Here is a 20,982-nt window from a genome sequence, read left to right as displayed (position 1 = left end):
GATTGTAAACCAATAATAACTGCACAGTTTGCCTCAGGAAATTCCTGCAGATCAGTTTATCCAGAGCAACAGGTAAACAGCCGGCTATTCAAACAACAGTTAGTTAGTCAAGACTTGCTTCAAGCCCGTCGCCCTGTTGTTTCCACTGACCCTATGATGCTACGAAATCTGCCCAATCTCAGTCAGCTCCACCTTGAAAGACCTGCTGTAAGTCACTTGAGACCAGATCCTAAAACCCTATAAATATCCATTTTGACTTTCTCTTCTGAGAAATTAAGGCTTTGTCAGGATGGCATTCTCCCTTACTGCACCAAGTTCTGATAAATTTAGCTTTGCTGTTATCAACAAGTGGTCTGGTGACCTTTTGCGGACTTCCAGGCCCATTTTATTGATGTGGAAACTGAGGTTCAGAGAGACTGAGTAAATGCATTCAAGTCACACAGGCAGTAATGTAGACTAGTGGTAGGCCAGAATCTGGCAGAACCAGATTCAAATCTGGTTGTCTCCTCTCCAGACCAGGTTACCCCGAAAGCCTTCACTTCTTAGCTGTAAGATGAGAGAATTGCGTTGGCTCATGAAGACTGAGATGCTCCCTTGCTTGCTTTCAACTTTGATAAAAACAAATTGAACTATTTTCAAAGCTAGAATAAATTTTCTCCTCTTCTGTCTTTTGTTGAAATATTTCCTCCAATTTTCATCTTATATGTTTTTGTCTACAGAAATAAAAATGCAAGCCTAGTAGAAAAGGACCCCATCACATTTCTTTTTATTGTGGTAAAAAAAAAATACCGTAAAATTCACCATTTTAACCATTTGAAAGCTCACAATTCAGTGGCATTTAGTACATGTAAAAAGGGGCAATCATCATTCCTCTCCAATTCCAGAACATTTTCGTCACCCAAAGGGAATGGTGCACCCAACATCCTCCATGACCCCCTACCCCGGCCTCTGGTGACCATTTATCCACACGCTGTCTTTATAGATTGGCCTATTCTGGACATTTCACGTAAATGGAATCATGTAACATATGGCTTTTGTGTCTGATTCGCACTTAGCATAAAGCTCTCAAGATCCCATCGGATTTTGTCTTTTGTAATATTCATGGTATATCTTTGACACTGAATGGTAGCAAAGGAACAAGCCAAACACATGAATTATTGTGATTGAGAGTTTTTCTCCTACAGGGAGAGGCAAAGAAGTGGTCCTCAAGGGCAACAATGGGAAGGGAAACCGTTCACATCCCTTGGCCACTTGACCTAAGGATTGCTCTCCATCACTTTCCCTGGGACCCGGGCTGAGTCTGATGGTGAGACTACATGCAGGAAGGGCAAGGAGCCCATCATCTGACTTGGCCGTGATTTTGTTGGCCTGCCTGGTCTTTTCCTTGCATAGTCCTTGTGTGGACATGAGGACAGTGCAGCAAGCTATTGGAAGATGCCTAGTAACAGGGTGAGATTCCAGCTGGGCTCCAGCTGGCCCTTAGGACAGTTTATGTCCAATTTCACCAGACTAACTGGAAAGAGGCTGCAGGACACTTTTTCTGTCCATGCCTAGCAGGAACCACTGCTCTCAGTTTCGTACACAAAGAGAAATCAGTCTTTTTGATGTGATTGTGGAGTTCAGGTACTCCTTCTTCGGGTGTGCCAAGGGGCTGGTGTTGGTGAGTCAGTCTCCTTGAGACGCTTGGATCGAGGAGGATGCTCTTGATGAACCGTTCGGATAAGCGCATAGAAGGAAGTTTCTACTGCAGCACACGCAGAATCCTCTCCTATCAGACGCCTAAAAATGTCAAAGAAAGGAAAGGGTGTGCCTAATGCTGACAGATCTAAATCACGATTTGATGCCAGAGGCTAGGATAAGTCTTTTCTCCCATGACAGCTCCACACTTAGAAAAGTTACTCCATCATTTCCTATTCCAGTTAATGTCAAATTGAAAATTGTTGCTTGATAAATTATTAGCAGGAAATTTTATGTTTTTTCCTTAGAGGATTTTTTTTTTTTTTTTGCTTTTCCTTTTTATTTTTTTAAAAAATCCAGAATGGATCAAAAAGAACAGTCATCAGGGATACAGGTGCCAGACACAGGCCAAAGGGTAGCTAGGAAAGTATGCCTTCAGAAAGTTTGGGAGACTTGTGTTTTAGAAGCTGGACCTCACATAAATAGCTAGCTCAGTTTTACATTGATTTAGCTTCCCCTGCCCTACCTCCCAACATGGCACAGCTGGCTTGCCTTGCAAGGCCTCAGCTGAAGAACTCCATATACACACAGGCTGGTACAGCAGTACTTAGGTAACTAGAAGGATCTCATCCCCCTATGGTCTCATTGCAGACCTGTCTTCAGTGTGTGAGATGGTTTCACCCCTTTGAAAATACAGCCACTTCAGCACAAAACAACGTTAAATCTTTAGAATGATCAGTAAATCATCTTTCCCCCCATTTTACATGCAGCTGAAAAGGAATGACAGGCTAGGGACAGAATACTGTGAACTTTGTACTGTTGGGAATTATCACTTGTTAAATGATCATTAGCTAATGGTCACGAAATTTACATATTCAGGAAATTATATAGAGAGTACTGCAAAAACACAGTAGAAGACTGAAGTTTTGCCCATTTCAGCTCAGGAGATCCCTTCACTCCCAAGCATCATAATATGTTGTCCTTTCGACTCCAAAGTTTACTGCCTTCCCGCTCAGATGCCATCTTTTTGTATGCCATTTCGAAGAGCTTCAGTGATGCTTGCTGAAGCGAAGATGCTGCCTGCCTTATGTTTTCTCCTGTTTCACTGTCTTTTCGAGCGAGCAGCGCCCTCATTTTGGAAATCTCTTCTTTTAGCTTGTGGCACTCATCAGCAGGCAATTGGTCCTTGAATTCTTCCATCTTGGTTTCTGTGTCATGAATGATTCCTTCAGCCGTATTAACTGCTTCAACTCGTTCCTTCTTTCGCCGGTCTTCCTCAACATACTTCTCTGCATTTTTAACCATATTTTCAATATCATCTTTGCTTAACCCACTGGAAGACTGGATCGCACTCTGCTGCTCGCGTCCTGTACCCTTATCTTTGGCAGAAACTTGTACAATCCCATTGGCATCAATGTCAAATGTAACTTCAATTGGAGGGACTCCACGAGGGGCTGGGGGAATCCCAATCAAAGTAAACTGTCCAAGACGTTTGTTGTCTCCAGCCACCTCTCTCTCACCCTGACACACTTTAATCTCCACTTGAGTCTGTCCATCAGCAGCTGTAGAAAACACCTGGCTCTTCTTGGTTGGAATAGTGGTGTTCCTGTTAATAAGCTTGGTGAAGACACCTCCCAGAGTCTCAATACCCAGAGACAGGGGAGTGACATCCAAGAGTAGCACATCTGTGACATCACCAGCCAACACACCTCCCTGAATGGCAGCTCCAATGGCCACAGCCTCATCAGGATTGACAGCTTTACTTGGGGCTCGGCCAAAGAGAGCCTGCACAGTCTGCTGAACCTTGGGCATCCTAGTCATGCCACCAACCAGAATCACTTCTCCTATGTCACTTTTGCTGGCTTCTGCATCTTGCGTGGCTTTTTGGCCTGGAGCTGTGGTGCTTCTGATTAGATCAGTAACAATCCCCTCAAACTGAGCCCGGGTCAGCTTCATATTCAAATGCTCGGGTCCAGAAGCATCCATCGTGAGGTATGGCAAATTGATGTCAGTCTGCACAGACGAAGAGAGTTCACACTTGGCCTTCTCAGCGGCTTCCTGAACCCTTTGAAGCGCCATGTTGTCTTTGGTCAAATCAACCCCTGTCTCTCTTTTGAACTCCTTCACAATGTGACACAGCAAGGCCTGGTCAAAGTCTCCACCACCTAAAAAAGTGTCTCCATTGGTGGATTTCACCTCAAATACTCCTTTCTGAATTTCCAGTATGGAAATATCAAAAGTTCCACCACCTAAATCATATACGGCAAGGATTTTGTCTTCTGATTTGTCTAGACCATAGGCCAGAGCGGCCGCTGTGGGTTCATTAATTACCCGAAGCACATTTAGTCCAGATATCTGGCCAGCATCCTTAGTGGCCTGTCTCTGAGAGGCACTGAAATACGCTGGGACGGTGATCACAGCATTTTTTGCTGTGTGCCCCAAGTAATTTTCTGCAGTCTCTTTCATCTTCATCAACACAAATGCTCCAATCTGACTTGGGGAATAGAGTTTTCCATGAGCTTCAACCCAGGCATTGCCATTAGAGGCGTGGACAATTTTAAAAGGAACATTTTTAATGTCTTTTTGAACTTCTGGGTCATCATATCGCCGGCCAATGAGACGCTTGGTAGCATAGAATGTGTTGTTTGGGTTGGTGACAGCCTGTCGCTTGGCCGGCACGCCAACGAGTCGCTCACCATCTGCTGTAATGGCTACAACTGAAGGGGGTGGTTCTGGCACCTTCAGCATTCTCTAGCACCTTTGCTTGTTTACCTTCCATAACTGCCACACAGGAGTTGGTGGTACCCAAATCAATACCAACAACTGCTCCCTGATGCATAGTCCCGCCTTGAAACAATTCTAAAAGCTTCATGACTAAAGCCATTCCAGCCATCCTGGTGGCGGGCGGCTGGGGGGCCCCGGGAGGCTGCGGCGCCGACAAGACGGGCTGCTGCGTCTCGGCTGGCGCTTAGCATGGCTGGTTAATGGTGGAAATACGAGGCAGCAAACACGCGCTCGGACCATCGAGAATTGCGCGGCGCGGTGATGCTAGCGCTTCTGGAAACCTCCAACTACGTGAGGTGGGGGGCGGGGTTTGATCGCTGCGGCCTGGAAGCCAGCTCTTCCGCTGAGGCGCCAGCGCGCTGCCTGATAAGAAAATACCTGAACGCTGCTTCCGGAGTCAGGGCCTATGGCTAATACGCTTCGGGGCATGATGGTAGGGAAAAGCGTGTCCTCCCGTGCCAGCTGCGGCAGGTCTGGGCTCCGTGACAGACCAGGAGGCTAAAAGCGGTATATCGAGGATTTCTTTTTCTTTCTTTCCCCCGTCTGAGTTATGTGTGATGTGGGATGTAAAAATACAAAAAGAAAAGCCAAAAAATGTCATCATGTTTCCTCTTTTCAACCTTTATGGTAAAGACAAAGGGTCACAGTGAGTTCAAAAATATTTATCTTGGGCTTCCCTGGTGGCGCAGTGGTTGAGAGTCCGCCTGCCGATGCAGGGGACACGGGTTCGTGCCCCGGTCCGGGAGGATCCCACGTGCCGCGGAGCGGCTGGGCCCATGAGCCATGGCCGCTGAGCCTGTGTGTCCGGAGCCTGTGCTCCACAACGGGAGAGGCCACAACAGTGAGAGGCCCACGTACCGCAAAAAAAAAAAAAAAAAAAATTCTTATAAAGATTGCATAGAACATCATAAGTTGAGATAAATGTCACAGAAGCCATTGAAACATATGACCACAGTCAATTTATGAGCAACTTAAAATATAGAAGCTCTCCAGGGTAGTAAGATTGCTGTGAAATTATAAAACATTAGCTTTCTTTTCAAATATGGCAAGCATCTAGGCAGGAATTCTGAACTCGGGGTCAGTAGATCCCTTGGAAATGATTGTGACACTTATCATGTATGTGCATCTTTCTGGGGTGAAGATCATAACCTTTTTTCCCTTTTCTTTTTTTCTTTTGTAACTTTAAGGGGTTGGTGACCTAAGGATAAGAAGATTCTTTGCTCTGAGAGGTGGTTGGACTACAGTGATTTTAAAGTGATTCCAATCCTGAGATTCTTTGAAATCAGCCTTGAATTAATCAAGGATATTTTCATAGCTGATATGTTGCCACTAACAAGCAATGGGTTGGCTGTATAACATATTGGCTCTTGTTGATTGTTTGCAAATAAGTTGCCCACCAATCACTATCGAGCCTTTGGACATTCTTTTATTTTTCTTAAATATGCATTTATTTATTTATTTGGCTATGCTGGGTCTTAGTTGCGCCATGCATGTGGGATCTAGTTCCCTGACTGGGGATCAAACCCAAGCCCCCAGCATTGGGAGTGCGGAGTCTTAACCGCTGGACCACCAGGGAAGTCCCCAAGCCTTCGGCCATTCTTAATGTCCGCTAACAGGATGTAGCCTATTATATCAGATCTCCCTGTAATTGTCACTGTTTAAATAACTGTGTTTATTCCTCATTGGACAAGTATCTATTGAATAATATTATTTGAAAATTAATTGATTTAACATATTTGGTAGGTTTAAATATGTTTCATTGCCTTCCCTAAAGAGTAGATGACATTCTATGAAGGAATATTTCATAATACAGGTCCACAATTTCTCACTCTCAATTCCCAAATCTAGAAAGCTCTGAAGATAGAGTTTTTTTCCCATAACTCACTTGAGAGTAAATGTGACCTGAATTGAACTCATTTGGCAGTAAGATCTGACCTGAACTGGCATGAGGCTTTTTATAGTCATTATTTATCTACTCAGTATGAACAATCATACATTTCGCTGCAGAGACATTAATGTTTGATTATGGAATGCTGACCTGGGACCCTGCTTAAGATGTTCTGTAATATGTACCGTATTATGTTCCTAGAATCCCCCAAATCCTGAATTCTAAAACATAACTGCCCCCCAGGCTCTCAGGTAAGAGTTTGTGGAGCTAGACCCTATATTTTTGCCTGAGAAGCTTTTGTAATTCTGTGTGTATGTGTCTATGCGGTCACGTTTAAAAGAAGAACAAAGCACCTTTCTCATCTCTCCAAACCGGACTGACACACAATAAATTATTTCTGACCTTTGAGAAATGAACTTTGAAAAGCACTCATTCACAGTTACGCCAGCAGGCAGAGCACGGGCTCTGCCCTGCAAGGCGCTGCCTATCAGGGCGTGAACCAAACATGAAATGCTGCACACGGATCAGAGAGCCAACCATGAAGGCCCATGGCCTTCCCATGGCACACGCCAGCCCCCATATGGTCCTTCTGCCCCCGTGTCCCCCATGACGAGGCCCCCTCCATCCAACTACCAGCCCCCACCGAGCACGCAGAATCACATGCTCCCCTGCCCCGGCCAATGGAGAACCGCAGCTCTCCTAGCAAGTCTCCATTCCTGCACTCCGGGAAGAAGATGCAGAAGCCAGGTCCCCCAGTACCTGCCTCACGCATAGCACCTGCCCCTGTGCAGCCCCTATGATTCGGCGGGACATCACCTTCCCACCTGGCTCTGTTGAAGCCACACAGCCTGTGTTGAAGCAGAGGAGCCGGCTCACGACGAAAGACATCGGAACCCTGCAGGCGTGGCGGGTAATGATGTCCCTCAAGTCCGGGCTGCTGGCAGAGAGCACGTGGGCATTAGACACCATTAACATCCTGCTGTATGATAACAACAGCATCATGACTGTCAACCTCAGTCAGCTCCCAGGGTTGCTAGAGCTCCTTGTGGAATATTTCCCACGTTGCCTGATTGAGATCTTTGGCATTTTAAAGGAGTATGAGGTGGGTGACCCAGGACAGAGAACACTACTGGACCCTGGGAGATTCAGCAAAGCATCTAGTCCAGCTCCTGTGCAGGGGGAGAAGGAGGATAGACCTTCTAGGTCCTAAACTAGAGGAGGAAGAAGAGGAGGAAGTAATTGAAAATGATGAGGAGATGGCCTTTGCGGGCAAGGACAAAGCCACCTCAGAGAATCGTGAGGAGAAGCTGATTAGTGAGTTTGACAGGCTTCCAGGAAAGCTCGTGCAAAAGCCGTCTGTGGTGGGCTGCTCAGATAAGCTAGGGCGCGTGCAGGAGTTTGACAGTGGCTTGCTGCACTGGCGGATTGGTGGGGGGTCACCACCGAGCATATCCAGACCCACTTTGAGAGCAAAACAGAGCTGCTGCCTTCCCGGCCTCATGTACCCTGCCCACCAGTCACTCGGAAGTATGTCACAGCAGTAGAGGGTACACCAGGGACAACAGAGCAGGAGGGCCCCCCGACTGATGGCCCTCCAGAAAAACGGATCACAGCCACTATGGACGACATGTTGTCCACCCAGTCTAGCACACTGACCAAGGAGGGAGCTAAGAGTGTAGAGGCCACCAAGGAAAGCAGCAAGTTTCCATTTGGCATCAGCCCAGCACAGAGCCATCGGAACATCAAGATCCTAGAGGATGAACCCCACAGTAAAGATGACACCCCACTGTGTACCCTTCTGGGCTGGCAGGATTCCCTAGCCAAACGCTGCGTCTGTGTCTCCAATACCATCCGAAGTCTGTCATTTGTGCCAGGCAACGACTTTGAGATGTCCAAGCACCCGGGGCTGCCGCTGATCCTGGGCAAGCTGATCCTTCTGCACCACAAGCACCCGGAACGGAAGCAGGCGCCACTGACTTACGAGAAGGAGGAGGAGCAGGACCAAGGGGTGAGCTGCAACAAAGTGGAGTGGTGGTGGGACTGCTTGGAGACGCTTCGGGAAAACACCTTGGTCACGCTCGCCAACAGGTCGGGGCAGCTGGACCTCTCCCCATACCCCGAGGGCATTTGCCTGCCTGTCCTGGATGGACTCCTACACTGGGCAGTCTGCCCTTCAGCTGAAGCCCAGGACCCCTTCTCCACCCTGGGCCACAACGCCGTCCTCTCCCCGTAGAGATTGGTCTTGGAAACCCTCAGCAAACTCAGCATCCAGGACAGCAATGTGGACCTGATCCTGGCCACAGCCCCCTTCAGCCGCCTGGAGAAGTTGTACAGCACCATGGTGCGCTTCCTCAGTGACCCAGAGAACCCGGTGTGCCGGGAGATGGCTGTGGTACTGCTAGCCAACCTGGCACAGGGTGACAGCCTGGCAGCCTGTGCCACTGCAGTGCAGAAAGGCAGCATCGGCAACCTCCTGGGCTTCCTGGAGGACAGCCTTGCTGCCACACGGTTCCAGCAGAGCCAGGCCAGCCTGCTCCACACGCAGAACCCGCCCTTGGAGCCAGCTAGTGTGGACGTGATGCGGCAGGCTGCCCGTGCGCTGCTGGCCCTGGCCAAGGTGGACGAGAAACACTCGGAGTTCACGCTGTATGAGTCACGGCTGTCGGACATCTCGGTATCACCGTCGAGGAACTCACTGGTTTCACAAGTCATTTGCGATGTTCTGTTTTTGATTGGTCAGTCAGGACAGCCGTGGGACGCCTCCCTCCCTGTGTGCGCGTGCGCGCGCATGGAGAACTTAGAAACTTGACTGTTGCCCTTTACTGATGCAAAACCACCTCAGAATCCAGTTTACCCTGTGCTGTCCAGCTTCTCCCTCGGAAAAAAAGTCTCTCCTAGTTCTCGTTCCTCCTCCTTCTCGCCCCTTCTTCCTCCCGATCTTTCTATTCCCTGTCCTCACTTTACTCCCCTCAGGACCCAGCCCTATTTGAAAAGACAAAGCTCTGCCTACATAGAAGACTTTTTTTATTTTAACCAAAGTTACTGTCGTTTACAGTGAGTTTGGGGGAAAATAAATACAAATAAAAATGGCTTTCCCAGTCCTGGCATCAAGGGGATGCCACATTTCATAATGTTTTTTTGTTTGTTTGTTTTGTTTTTTTGCAGTACGCGGGCCTCTCACTGTTGTGGCCTCTCCCGTTGCGGAGCACAGGCTCCGGACGCGCAGGCTCAGCGGCCATGGCTCACGGGCCCAGCCGCTCCGCGGCATGTGGGATCTTCCTGGACTGGGGCACGAACCCGTGTCCCCTGCATCGTCAGGCGGACTCTCAACCACTGCGCCACCAGAGAAGCCCCATAATGTTTTTAATGGTTAAAAAAAACAAACCAAAAACAACCCTGAAGGACAAAAATGGTGACTGCTGAACTGTGTATGGTTTATGGTTGTACATTCACAATCTTCCAGGAACCGAGAAGTTCGCAGTTGTGGACAAACCCTGTTCACTGGAGAGGCGTGTGCAGTAGAGTGTAGACCGTTTCATGTACTGTACTGTACACCTGATACTGTGAACATATTGTAATAATAATGTCTCACATGGAAACAAGAGAAAACGCTGGGTCAGCAGCAAGCTGTAGTTTTAAACAATGTTTTTAGTTAAATGTTGAGGGGGCAAAAAAAAGAAAAGGCTTTTCCCCCAAAGTATCATGTGTGAACCTACAACACCCTGACCTCTTTGTCTCCTCCTTGATTGTATGAATAACCCTTAGAACTGGTTTTAACCTTTAGCTGCAGCGCTTGCGCTGCCACGTGTGTATATATATGACGTTGTACATTTTGCACATACTCTTGGAGCCCCACAGTTTGGTCCCCCTCCCAGCTACCCCTTTATAGTATGACGAGTTAACAAGTTGGTGACCTGCACAAAGTGAGACACAGCTATTTAATCTCTTGCCAGACATCTCTAAGTTAGTGAAATGGAATCTGATTCTCTTAGCTATGTTAACTGTTGGGGGGTCTAGGGAGAAAACTTGGGGGTGGGGAAAGGGACTTTTTCCCTTGTAAAGTCCAGTAAGAAAAATGGCTACAAATCTTCCAGTTACAAAAGAGAGAACCCCATTGAAAATAGAATACAATAAGTGACAAATAAATCAAGTATTTTACACATTGATAACTGAACCTGGAGCCTAGAACATGTAGTTCTGACTTAACAATTTTAGAGAAATGCCTATTTTTAAAGAATAATGATGTACATTTTCATACAGTGTATGCTCATTGAATATATGTTGCTAAAATACATTCCAGCAATCTAGGTGCCATTTCTAGAAATAAATCCATTTCTTAGAAATTTTTGGGAAAGAATCTCATTGTTTCCTGTGACACTAGCAAAGAATGCCCCATATACGTTGCAATTTGAGGCTTAGCACCTTTCTTAGAGAAACTATTATTTATGTCTGCTAGTGAAAATCTGAATTTCAAAGGAAATAGAGGGTTACATCACATCTTCTTGCAGTGCAGTGCTCTAGTGAGGCCTGTTATCACCCTGTGCTTGGACTGTTGCAGAAGTGGAATTCACTTCTGCAACAGTGGAATTCAGCCAATGAAAATTTAGAGTTCATACCTTGTGCCAGGCAGTGTGTTGGAGCTTCCAGTCTTGTGGGGAACAGACAAGCAGTTTGGTGACAGGAGTAAGAGATGGACTTAGGAGTCAGGCACCTAGACTTGATCCAGACTGCTTACCTGTTGTCTTGAACAAATCACCTGAGCTCATATGCCTTACATCTAAGGGGGCAGAACCTTCCGTCATTGGCCAGGCTGTCAGCATTATGCACTCAGAAACCTGGGTCGGCTTCTCTGGGCTGCATTTCTCTGGGTCGGCTCCTGGGGTTGATATATGAGAACCAGAAAGCCAGTTTAATAATGAACTCATATTTTTTATATGAGATTATATAAATATTAGTCTCTTGATTTATAAAATATGATTATTGAATTTACTTAACTCAATTATTTGGAAGATTAAGATGTGATATCCACCTGTCATGCCTCTGATGCCAGGTTAATCTTTCTAAAACACTGCTTTTCTCATAACACTTTTTTTTTTTTTTTTCTCATAACACTCTTGATCGTCAATCTCCAGGCTTCCGGGAAGGTTAGAGTTCAACACTTTTGCATTAACCTTCTGGTCTGTTCCCGAACTACTTGTCCAGTTTCATCTTCTAATTACTCCATCAACATGAACCGTCTGTAACTGGCTACTCATTGTCTAAAAATTCATCTCAACTACCTATATCCCTATGCTTTTGTTCATGCAGTTTTCTTCCCCCAGCAACTTCTCATGGAATGGCCTTTCACACAGGTTTATCGCCTTATCCAAGATCTACTACATCACCAAGCCTCTAGATTATGCCACCCTATCCATCCACTCCTACCCATCCATGTCCTCTGAACTCTAGAGCTGAAGTGTCAGGACAGTAGCCACCAGTCATATGTGTCTGTTGAACACTTGAAATGTGGTCTCAATTGAGATGGCTGTAAGATGTACATCAGATTTCAAAGATTTAGTATAAAAAAAGCATCTCCTTCATAGAGTTTTACACCAATTCTATGTTGAAATGATAACACTAGCTTCACCTGTTTTTTACTTTAAAAAAACGTAGCTACTAGAACGTGTAAAATTAAATATACAGCTTGCATTGTATTTCTATTAGAGCCGGTCTAGAGCCCTTACTTTTGGCCACGTGTCTGGCATGCAGCCACACCTGTCTCATTCTTTGTCACTTTTCACTTGTGGATGTCTGATCTCCCCAGCCAGAGTGTGGGTGCCTTGGGGACAGGCCCAGTGTTTTCAGCTGGTTGTATCCCATACAGCACACTCATTCAGGACACAGTACCCTCGATCTTTCAGGAACAGGTAAACATATGAATCACAACTTAAAAACTAATCACAGAAAGCCTCCAAATAGTTAAGCTCCCCAGGTGTCTTCTGAGCATCTCTAATGTATTTATCTGTATAGGTATATTAACACTCAAAAGGTTTGAAGAGACTTGTAAACATTTGCCGCTTGAAGAGGGAGTTCTATGGGTTGCCTGTTTTGAGTAAAATTTATATTGTCCTGTGCTTGCAAGAATGCTTTTTGCAGCACTGTAAGGACTTACAATTTTCATGTTACCTTTGTCACTTGGTACCGTATTTTTTCAGATCCTCGGAATTTTGTGACTCGGAGATGTTTAAAAACATTAGCAACACAGTTACAGGAAGGATGGCATGTTGATGCCACCAGGCCTGGTGCCACACTGAACACTGCACAGTGCCGTATTTCATTCCAGTCTCCAGCCAGGAAAAATCCCTGTAACTGGGATGTAATGGGACCCCCATTTGAACAACAGAAAGAATGAAAGGATTTGAAATGAAATGAAAGTTGTTTATAAGAGGAAATGGATTTAGCACATAGAAAGCTGAGGGGGAGGGCACTGTTTTTCATATGTATCACTGGAAGGATTTTACTACAGAAAATAGTGGCTCAGTCATTAGTTTTCAGATTCCATTGAGATTAATCATGAGTCAAAACAGTAAGAGGGATCTGGGTTAGCTACAAAGGAAACATCTGCTGATAAGACTGGTAATTAAATGATGGGTCAGGTCTTTACATCTCAGATTATGTCTCGTCAGTCTTGGTGGTCTGTACTGATCTAGTTATACCGTTGCTTGAGTATAGTGGTGTTTTTGTTTTTGTCCATTACTTTTATTTATTTTTTAAATTTAATTTAATTTTTATTTTATATTGGAGTAGAGTTGATTTACAATGCTGTGTTAGTTTCAGGTGTACAGCAAAGTGATTCAGTTATACATATATATACAAACCATTCTTTTTCAGATTCTTTTCTCATACAGGTTATTACAGAATATTGAGTAGAGTTCCCTGTGTTATACAGTAGGTCCTTGTTGATTATCTGTTTTATATAGAGTAGGGGTGTTGTTTACTAGACATATCTAGGTCCTTCCCATGCCGAAAATTCTGGAGTTTTTCTGGGTGACTCAGTTTTATTAAGATATGCCTATTTTAAGGGAAAAAAACCCACACATTATTTCAGGACTGATCACTGAATCATTTAAACACAAGGAATTCTTTAAAAAGAGCATCGTACTAAACTGTTAACTTTAATGGCTTTAGAAAAAACTCACTGCAGAAAATGTCATTGGAACATCTATTAATGTTTACTCTTTAAAAGCATTTTTAACTAGGACCTCAAGATCACAGGTGAGTTTCTTTAGTTAACATAATAGATATTTTCAGTCAGTGAAGTTCCTGTAGATTTGCCTCTGTTCATTAAATTGGGAACAAAGAAACCCAATGCCCTGCAAGCCACAAAAGAGAGGTAAGCAAAAATACGAACTGCCATTGCTCTCAGCACTTTTCATCTCTGAATTGCTATTCCAGGAAAAGGAGAACAATCTAGAGAGTTGCTTTTAGTGTTTACAACTCAATGCAAAATCGTGGAGTTACCTTCCAAATTGACTTACTTTTCTCAAAGTGGCCGTGGGTTCAGAATCATTAAACAACCACTTTTGCTTAGCACAGAGCAAACAGGTTTTTTAATCTGATGTTTGGGAAGGAGACTATTTTATTCAGTTGTGGTTTTTGTGGAATTTTTTGTGTGTATGGAATTTTAAGTATAATAATAAGTGAAGGACTGTTTCTTGGGATGCATGGGGTATTTTATATATATATATATATTTGCTATTCTTAGTCGTTCTTTTCACTTTAAAAAAAAACAACAGGGATTTTGTGGGTGGAGTTGCAAGGAAAGGGAAAAGAAGGTCAGGAGGAAGTATTCGAAATGATAGACTGTACAAAGGTATAAACTCCTTCTATCAGAGCATCTCAGAGGGATTTACAAACAAAGGCTACTGATCAGGATTTGTGGGAAGTGAACCCGAGTAGCAGGGAAACCAACTGACTTCTCCAAGCTCACTGGGCACAGCAGCAAATACAGAGGAGCCAGAGCAGCCAGTCTTTGGACTGTCTGCTTGAACACGTTTTCTGCTCTCCTAGAGTAAAAATTTACCCACAATTCCCACAAATCAGCTAGCCTAATGATTAGGAAAACTAATTTACAAATAGTTGAAGGTGTAACAGCTCATGTTATCCTTTGCAATCAGGATGCTGAAAAACGGACAAGGTCATACAGTTAAGAACTGAAAAATAAAGAAAAACAGGAAAATAAAGCCTGTTAAGAAAGCCCCACACCACAAATATTAAACTCAACATGAAGACTTTTTATAGGAAAAGTACAGAGTTTAAAATGTTTTTCTCCTCATAATTATGAGCAATACTGAAATTCTCAGGAAGAAGTCCAAACTTAAGACATTTAAAATGCATCATAGGTAAGTTCTGTCATAAATAGGAAGAAAACAATGTGATCTTGCTAATATTAATTAATAGCTATGAGCCAGGGGACATGGAGAGAGAAGAAAACAAGAATCTTAAGTATTGAGAGATGTTGAAAATCAGAGCTTTAGGAAACTGTTCATGAAAAGTTAATGCTCCCAGGAAGACAATTTATCGAGATGTTCTAGATGGTTCTAGTTCATTCAAGAGGAAATGAAGATGTGCTCAAGAGAAGGGCTGGTGAGTATAGGGTATGTCCAAGGCAAGAACTGGCTTCAGGTACCAGGAAGGTAGAGATGTGCTCAGAGTGAAGGCAACATGTAAGTGAAGACAAAGGTTTAAAGGGTGTAGACAGTTACTTTCCATGCTTTCTTGGGTGCTGCTAAGATGACTGCCAAGATCATGCTCTAATGTTGTCAGCTTCTCCTTTGGGCTGCTGTTTTCCAGTCTGTCGTTAGAGCGATTGGATCTGGAAGCCTATTAACTGCTCCATCAAATGACCAAGTCTTATTGATTCAGAAACTATCTCCCACAAAAGGTAAAGAGACTATCAGGAGGTAAATTAATCCACGAAGTATCTATTTATAGTATTAATACGTCTTTGATGACATTATATGGACTATTTAGTAGAGACCCTTTAAATGAGAACAGAGTAAAAGTTGGAATTTTAGGACAGGTGTATTTCTCAGAAAGTAGTTTGATAGGATTTGCTTTTTTTTTTTTTAACATCTTTATTGGAGTATAATTGCTTTACAATGGTGTATTAGTTTCTGCTGTATAACAAAGTGAATCAGCTATACGTATACATATATCGCCATATCTCCTCCCTCTTGCGTCTCCCTCCCACCCTCCCTATCCCACCCCTAGAATTTGCTTTAAAATAATTGCAATGTAGCAGTGCACTCTGGGACACATTGAATCACAAATTAGGAGATTCACAAGCAATATTCTAGATGGAAATTTAAATAATGTGGAGGGTGTGTGTGAAGGAGAAGAAAGAGAAATTAATTCCATTTGCTGATGTGACTGTAGTACAACTATTTTTAGGTATAATCCAAACAGTGCATATCTTCTCCATTTTGATTAGTAGCAAATTGGCAGGGAGTCAAAAGAATTAGTATTTCTCAGCACATAATGCCAGAAATGTACACATAAAACTAAATTATCTGTGCCAATGTGTTTAATTTGAATTACGGCTAAGGTTTTAAATTGTTTTCCTTCCAAAGAACTGATGGGTCCTGCTTTGTTAAAAAAATTTTTTAAGCCTTTCACAAATGGCAGTAAAACTTAATAATTTTCCTTTTGACCCTTGCTTAGAAGCTCTTGCTAAAAACTTGAATGCTAATATCACCCTGAGACTTCGAATGCAGAATTTCCGTCTGGCAATTTTACATATTGCCAGAGGAAGTCAGCACGCTCAACAAAATGCGAAACTAGGAAAATGTGCTTAACAAGGAAAGGTTTCACAATAGCCACTTAGCGGTTATTAATAATTCCAGTTCCAAAGAAAGCCTGGATAGAAAAAATGAGCTCTATTTACAAAGTTTTACATTGCCAAGTTCACCAAGGGATGAAGCTATCTTCTATACCAATTATAGATTCCTACACTGGAGGGAGAATTATGGATGCTGGAATATCTTGTTACACATAGAGAACTTTACAGCATGCAACCGAAACATAATTTCAAATGTAGCAACTAAGTGACTCTTGGTCATATGTTCACTGTTTTAAGGTTTATGCCTTTGGTACTGTTACACACAAACCGGCGGGGTGAGGTTGATTTTCTGCATACTCACTGCCCTCCTCCTGTCACTTCTACTGTGTATTATCTCACCAGATTAAACAGGATCGGCAGTTTTCTCCTCCCACTGATGTAGCTATTGGGATTGGCAGCTCAGATTCCTACATTTCTATTATAGATCAATGTCTTCTTCAAAACAACGAAAAGCAGTTTTCCTGGGTAGTAGGAATCACTGACAAGGTCTGTTTCTGAATCCCCATAACCCTCAGTTAGAGAACTCAAGAGATCACAGAAAACTCTTTTTTTCTATTTCCTACAAATACATATAAACTGGCCCCAAGATTATAGTGGTTTCCTCTAATTCACTAAAGAGTTCAGACCTAAGCAGTTAAATTATATATATTTGTTATTAAAGTTTATAGGACTTTCATGACTTTGAGACCTAAGGTTTGATGGGTCTATATGTAAGTTTGGGTCTGGGAAAATTTCTTTTTATTTAAATGTAAAGACTTATCTAGACAAAATAGGAAAGTGAAGCATTACCTGGTACTTGAGTGCTCTTCAGATGAAACTGTAGACATTAAGTCTATTAATTTTCTAGTATGATTTAAAAACGAAGAGGAACAAAACCCCTAACAAAATGCAACTTACATATTCAGGTGGGGGAAGGGAGGATAGAAATGGACTCTATTTGTTCCTAGGGGAAAGGATAGTGAGATATCACCCTGGCATTTTTACATTCTCCAAAATGAGTTTCTTTAGGTATGTATCTGTATTTTTAAATAACTTTTGCTATCTCCCGCCTCTCCACTTTTTTCTTTGCTGGACAAAGGGGTTAAACTTCACAGCAGCTTTTGTTGAAACTGCTACTGTTCTGCTGGTCTCTAAAACATCGGCAACATTAATCTTTCTCAGAAGACTCTCGTCTTTCCTGGTTTTTAGAATATCGCATTGCCAAAAAAAAAAAAAGGATAATCGGTCTTGACTTTTCCTTGGTAGCGAAGAGTTTGTTCATGTTCAATCTCGGTATAAGCCAAACCTTTATACTCTTCACTTTGGTTTCTTTACTGTACCATCATGAAATGAAAAGCTTGTTTAAAAATACAAAGAAAGAGAAATACTTAAACTTATTTTGGAGAATGTAGGATTAATCCCAAGATAGAATTTCACTATATTTTCCTTAGGAACTAACTTTAGGAAAACTATCCTATCCATTGGGGGGTGTCATAATCTTGTTAGGAAATTTGAAAACTTCACATTTACTTTTACCTGTTACCTGTCCACCCAGAACTTCTGCTGAAATGGTCTACTTAATTACACAAGAGAAAAAAAAAATTACTTAAGTGCTCTTTTATAGATTTTTGCTTAACCATGAAAGCATTTTGCTTTCTAAACAGCCCCTGGAGAAATCTGCACACACTGTGATTTTGATTTTCTGTTGGAAAACAAAAACAAGCCGTGGATGCCACTTACCGAATTCCAAGTAGGCAATGCCGGTTCCACGACTTAGTCTTCTTTCCTGCATTTCTGTGCAAAGTTGCAGCTGAGGTACCTGACTCAATCATTTTTTCTTAGAAGATGCACAATCCCAAATATTACTTCTTAAGGCAAGTACGGCAGATGGGATCTTGAAAACACCTACAAGGAGTCTAGGATACTCTGGATCTGGCTGTGAAAATTTAGGGCAAGCATGCAGCTCTCAGTAGGTGCACGCCTTATTTGGTCTAGAGGCATTTTGCTATACTATTGAGTCATGAAAAGCTATTAAAAGAGCTCTATGGGAAATCCAGCCTAAATTTTGAACAAAACAAACTGTCTTTTCCATTATCACTGAGCCCTTACAGACACACAGTACATCATCTTTTTTGTGCTTTATTGGTATTTATTGCACATGGATCAGTTCCTCACATAGTAGTTGCACCAGAGTATAAATACTTGGTAAAACACGGAGAGGAAATAGTATTTACACACAAGTGCGAAATTTTACCAGCAGATTCACGTGGGCCCTTGGACATAAAAAAATAATAAAAAAATCCTTAAGATAATTATATTTATAATATGGATACAGTTACAGTACCATGATAAAAGAGTATAAAAAGGTATTTTTCCAATAAATCATTAGCTCAGTAACATAATAGACGACAGAAGCAGAGTTTGAGTTTTATTTTAGTTCTTAAGATCTGCCCCTACCTCACCCCACCCCCGTTAAAAAATATTTAATTTCTTTTTGTGCAAGTAACATCTTCAGCGGACTTTACAGTTCCTAATACTGTGCAAAAATGCCACTTTGAATCACGCCTTTTTATTTTGTTCTGTTTTTCGTTTTTACCCACATGTGCAGTAATCTGAACTGTTTCCTCTTCTTCTTTTCTTTTTCTGTCCTGTCTTCAATGGACAGAGTCACACGTCACAGAGGCTCAGCGCCTGGTCCTTCCAACTAATATTGATACATAAATAAGCTGTTTAATATAAACAAGTCTTTCTATCTTGCTGTGCAATGTGCACAGTGTGAGGTAGGAACCCCTCGGCCTGACCACCGAGGCTCTCGGGGACAGCCGGCTTGCCCTACAAGAGGAAAGCAAGGTGAGGCTTGTTCCAAGAATAGCTTAAAATTTCCTGAAACGCGATTTTTGCATCCATCCTTTCCCTCTGCTTTAAGAACAGGAGAAATCATTACTCAGCAATTCAAATGAAATTTCAACGGAAGGCAAAGGAAACACGTCCTCATCAACTGTCATCCTCTCCTCTTTCTCCGGTTGACCGCTCCTGTTCCCGAGAACGGGATAGAAGCCAAGTCAAGAGACTTATCTCCTAACGCTTCTCCCTTCCCTTCCCGGTCATCGCAGAGAGTGTTAAAAAACCACCTGGGAGAAAAAGAAAAATCTAAAGACGTATCACACGCACCCACAAAAGGCCGGACCACAAAGAGAAAAAAAGAACCCAACAAAAATCAGCAAGCCGCTCTCCCATCCCTCCCCAAACCTTCTTTTCTGTGCAACACTGTCTGTGGCTTTTCTGTTTGCCTTGGATGATGCAGACGAGGTTTGCGGGCTTCGAATTCACCTGCTTTCGGTCTTGAGTAAACACAGATCTCCTCTTCCCCCAGGAAGCCATTCAGGGACGCCCGGGTTCTCTTCCTCCCGGGGCGCAGAGCCCGCGCCCGGGCTGGGGAGGCGGGGAGGCGGGGAGGGCGCCCGGCCCTACACCTTGGATTCCGAGGCACAGCCCGGGCGGCTCGGCTCGTCCGGGCTCGAGTCGCTGTCGGCCGCCGCCCCACCGTTGTAGTCGGCCCAGGGCTCCAGCAGGCGCGCGGGCGGCGAGGCCCCGACGTCGTCGTCGTCGTCGTCGTCGTCTGAGGCGGCCCCGGGCGACGGCGGCGGCCCGGCCACCGCCAGGCAGCCCGAGGCGCGCGGCGGGTCCCCGGCGGCCGCGTGGCTCCCGCGGGCGGCCCGGCGCGCGCAGCAGAGCAGGCGCTGGAAGGCCTTGCGGAAGTCGGGGCTGCGGCAGTAGATGATGGGGTTGAAGGCCGAGTTGGCGTAGCCCAGCCAGTTGAAGAAGACGAAGAGGCTGTCGGGCACCAGGTCGCGGTGGAAGGCCTTCACCACGTTGGCCAGGAAGAAGGGCAGCCAGCAGAGCGTGAACACGCCCATGATGATGCCCAGCGTCTTGAGCGCCTTCTGCTCGCGAAGGGCCACGAGGCGCGAGGGGCGCCGCTTGCTGGCACGCCCGTTGGCCACCGGGGAGGCGGCGGCGGCCGGGAGCGGGGGCGCGGGCGAGGACGCGGGCGAGGGCGAGGGCGGCTGCGTGGGGCCGCTGAGGAAGCGGCGCTCGCAGCTGTCGATCTTCTTCACCTGCTTCTGGGCCTCGCGGAACACCCGCAAGTACACGAAGGCCATGATGCACAGGGGCACGTAGAAGGAGACGACGGACGAGGCTATGGCGTAGGCCCGGTTGGTGACGAAATCGCAGCACTTGGGGTCGTTGTAGCAGCGGCGCGCCTCGTCGCCCTCAGCCCGCCACCAGTGCATGAGGATGGGCAGGAAGGACACCAGGGCCGAGATGGCCCACACGGTGCACACGAGGGCCCGCGCCCGCGCGCGGGTCAGCAGGCTCTGGTAGCGGAAGGGCGATGTGATGGCGAGATAGCGGTCCAGGGCGATGACACACAGGGTCTCGATGCTGGCCGTCACGCACAGCACGTCCACCGAGGTCCAGAGCTCGCAGAAGAAGGAGCCGTACTCCCAGCGGCCCCACACCACGATGGTGGCCCCGAACGGCACCACCAGCAGCCCCATGACCAGGTCAGCGCTGGCCAGGGACATGATGAAGAGGTTGGTGAGCGTCTGCAGCCGCGGCGTCTTGGCGATGGACACGATCACGAGCACGTTGCCCGCCACGATGAGCAGCACGATGAGCGCCATCAGCAGGCCCATGCCGGCCGTCCACTGCTGCGACAGCGGCGCGGATCCCTCGCTGGCGGGGGTCAGCAGCGAGGCGGGCGGCGACG

General features: G+C 45.0%; 1 protein-coding gene and 2 pseudogenes across 1 annotated transcript in view; 1 reads left to right on the top strand and 2 right to left on the bottom strand.

The window, feature by feature from the left end:
* Positions 1-1,706: 1,706 nt before the first annotated feature.
* On the top strand, positions 1,707-9,158 carry LOC112406905 (AT-rich interactive domain-containing protein 1A pseudogene; annotated as a pseudogene).
* Positions 2,644-4,652, bottom strand: LOC112406980 (stress-70 protein, mitochondrial pseudogene; annotated as a pseudogene).
* A 10,517-nt stretch (positions 9,159-19,675) lies between the features above and the next one.
* The window catches only part of ADRB1 (adrenoceptor beta 1), a 15,375-nt gene continuing 14,068 nt past the window's right edge, over positions 19,676-20,982 (bottom strand). The window contains exon 3 of the mRNA XM_024755926.1: positions 19,676-20,982. Within this exon, the coding sequence (XP_024611694.1) occupies positions 19,676-20,982 (1,307 nt within the window).

The sequence above is a fragment of the Neophocaena asiaeorientalis genome, unplaced genomic scaffold (genome assembly GCF_003031525.2).
Source record: "Neophocaena asiaeorientalis asiaeorientalis breed wild unplaced genomic scaffold, Neophocaena_asiaeorientalis_V1.1 scaffold85, whole genome shotgun sequence".
NCBI classification, from domain to species: Eukaryota; Metazoa; Chordata; class Mammalia; order Artiodactyla; family Phocoenidae; genus Neophocaena; species Neophocaena asiaeorientalis.
Note: the sequence above shows the minus strand (reverse complement) of the source record. Positions and strands in the feature narration are given on the sequence as shown.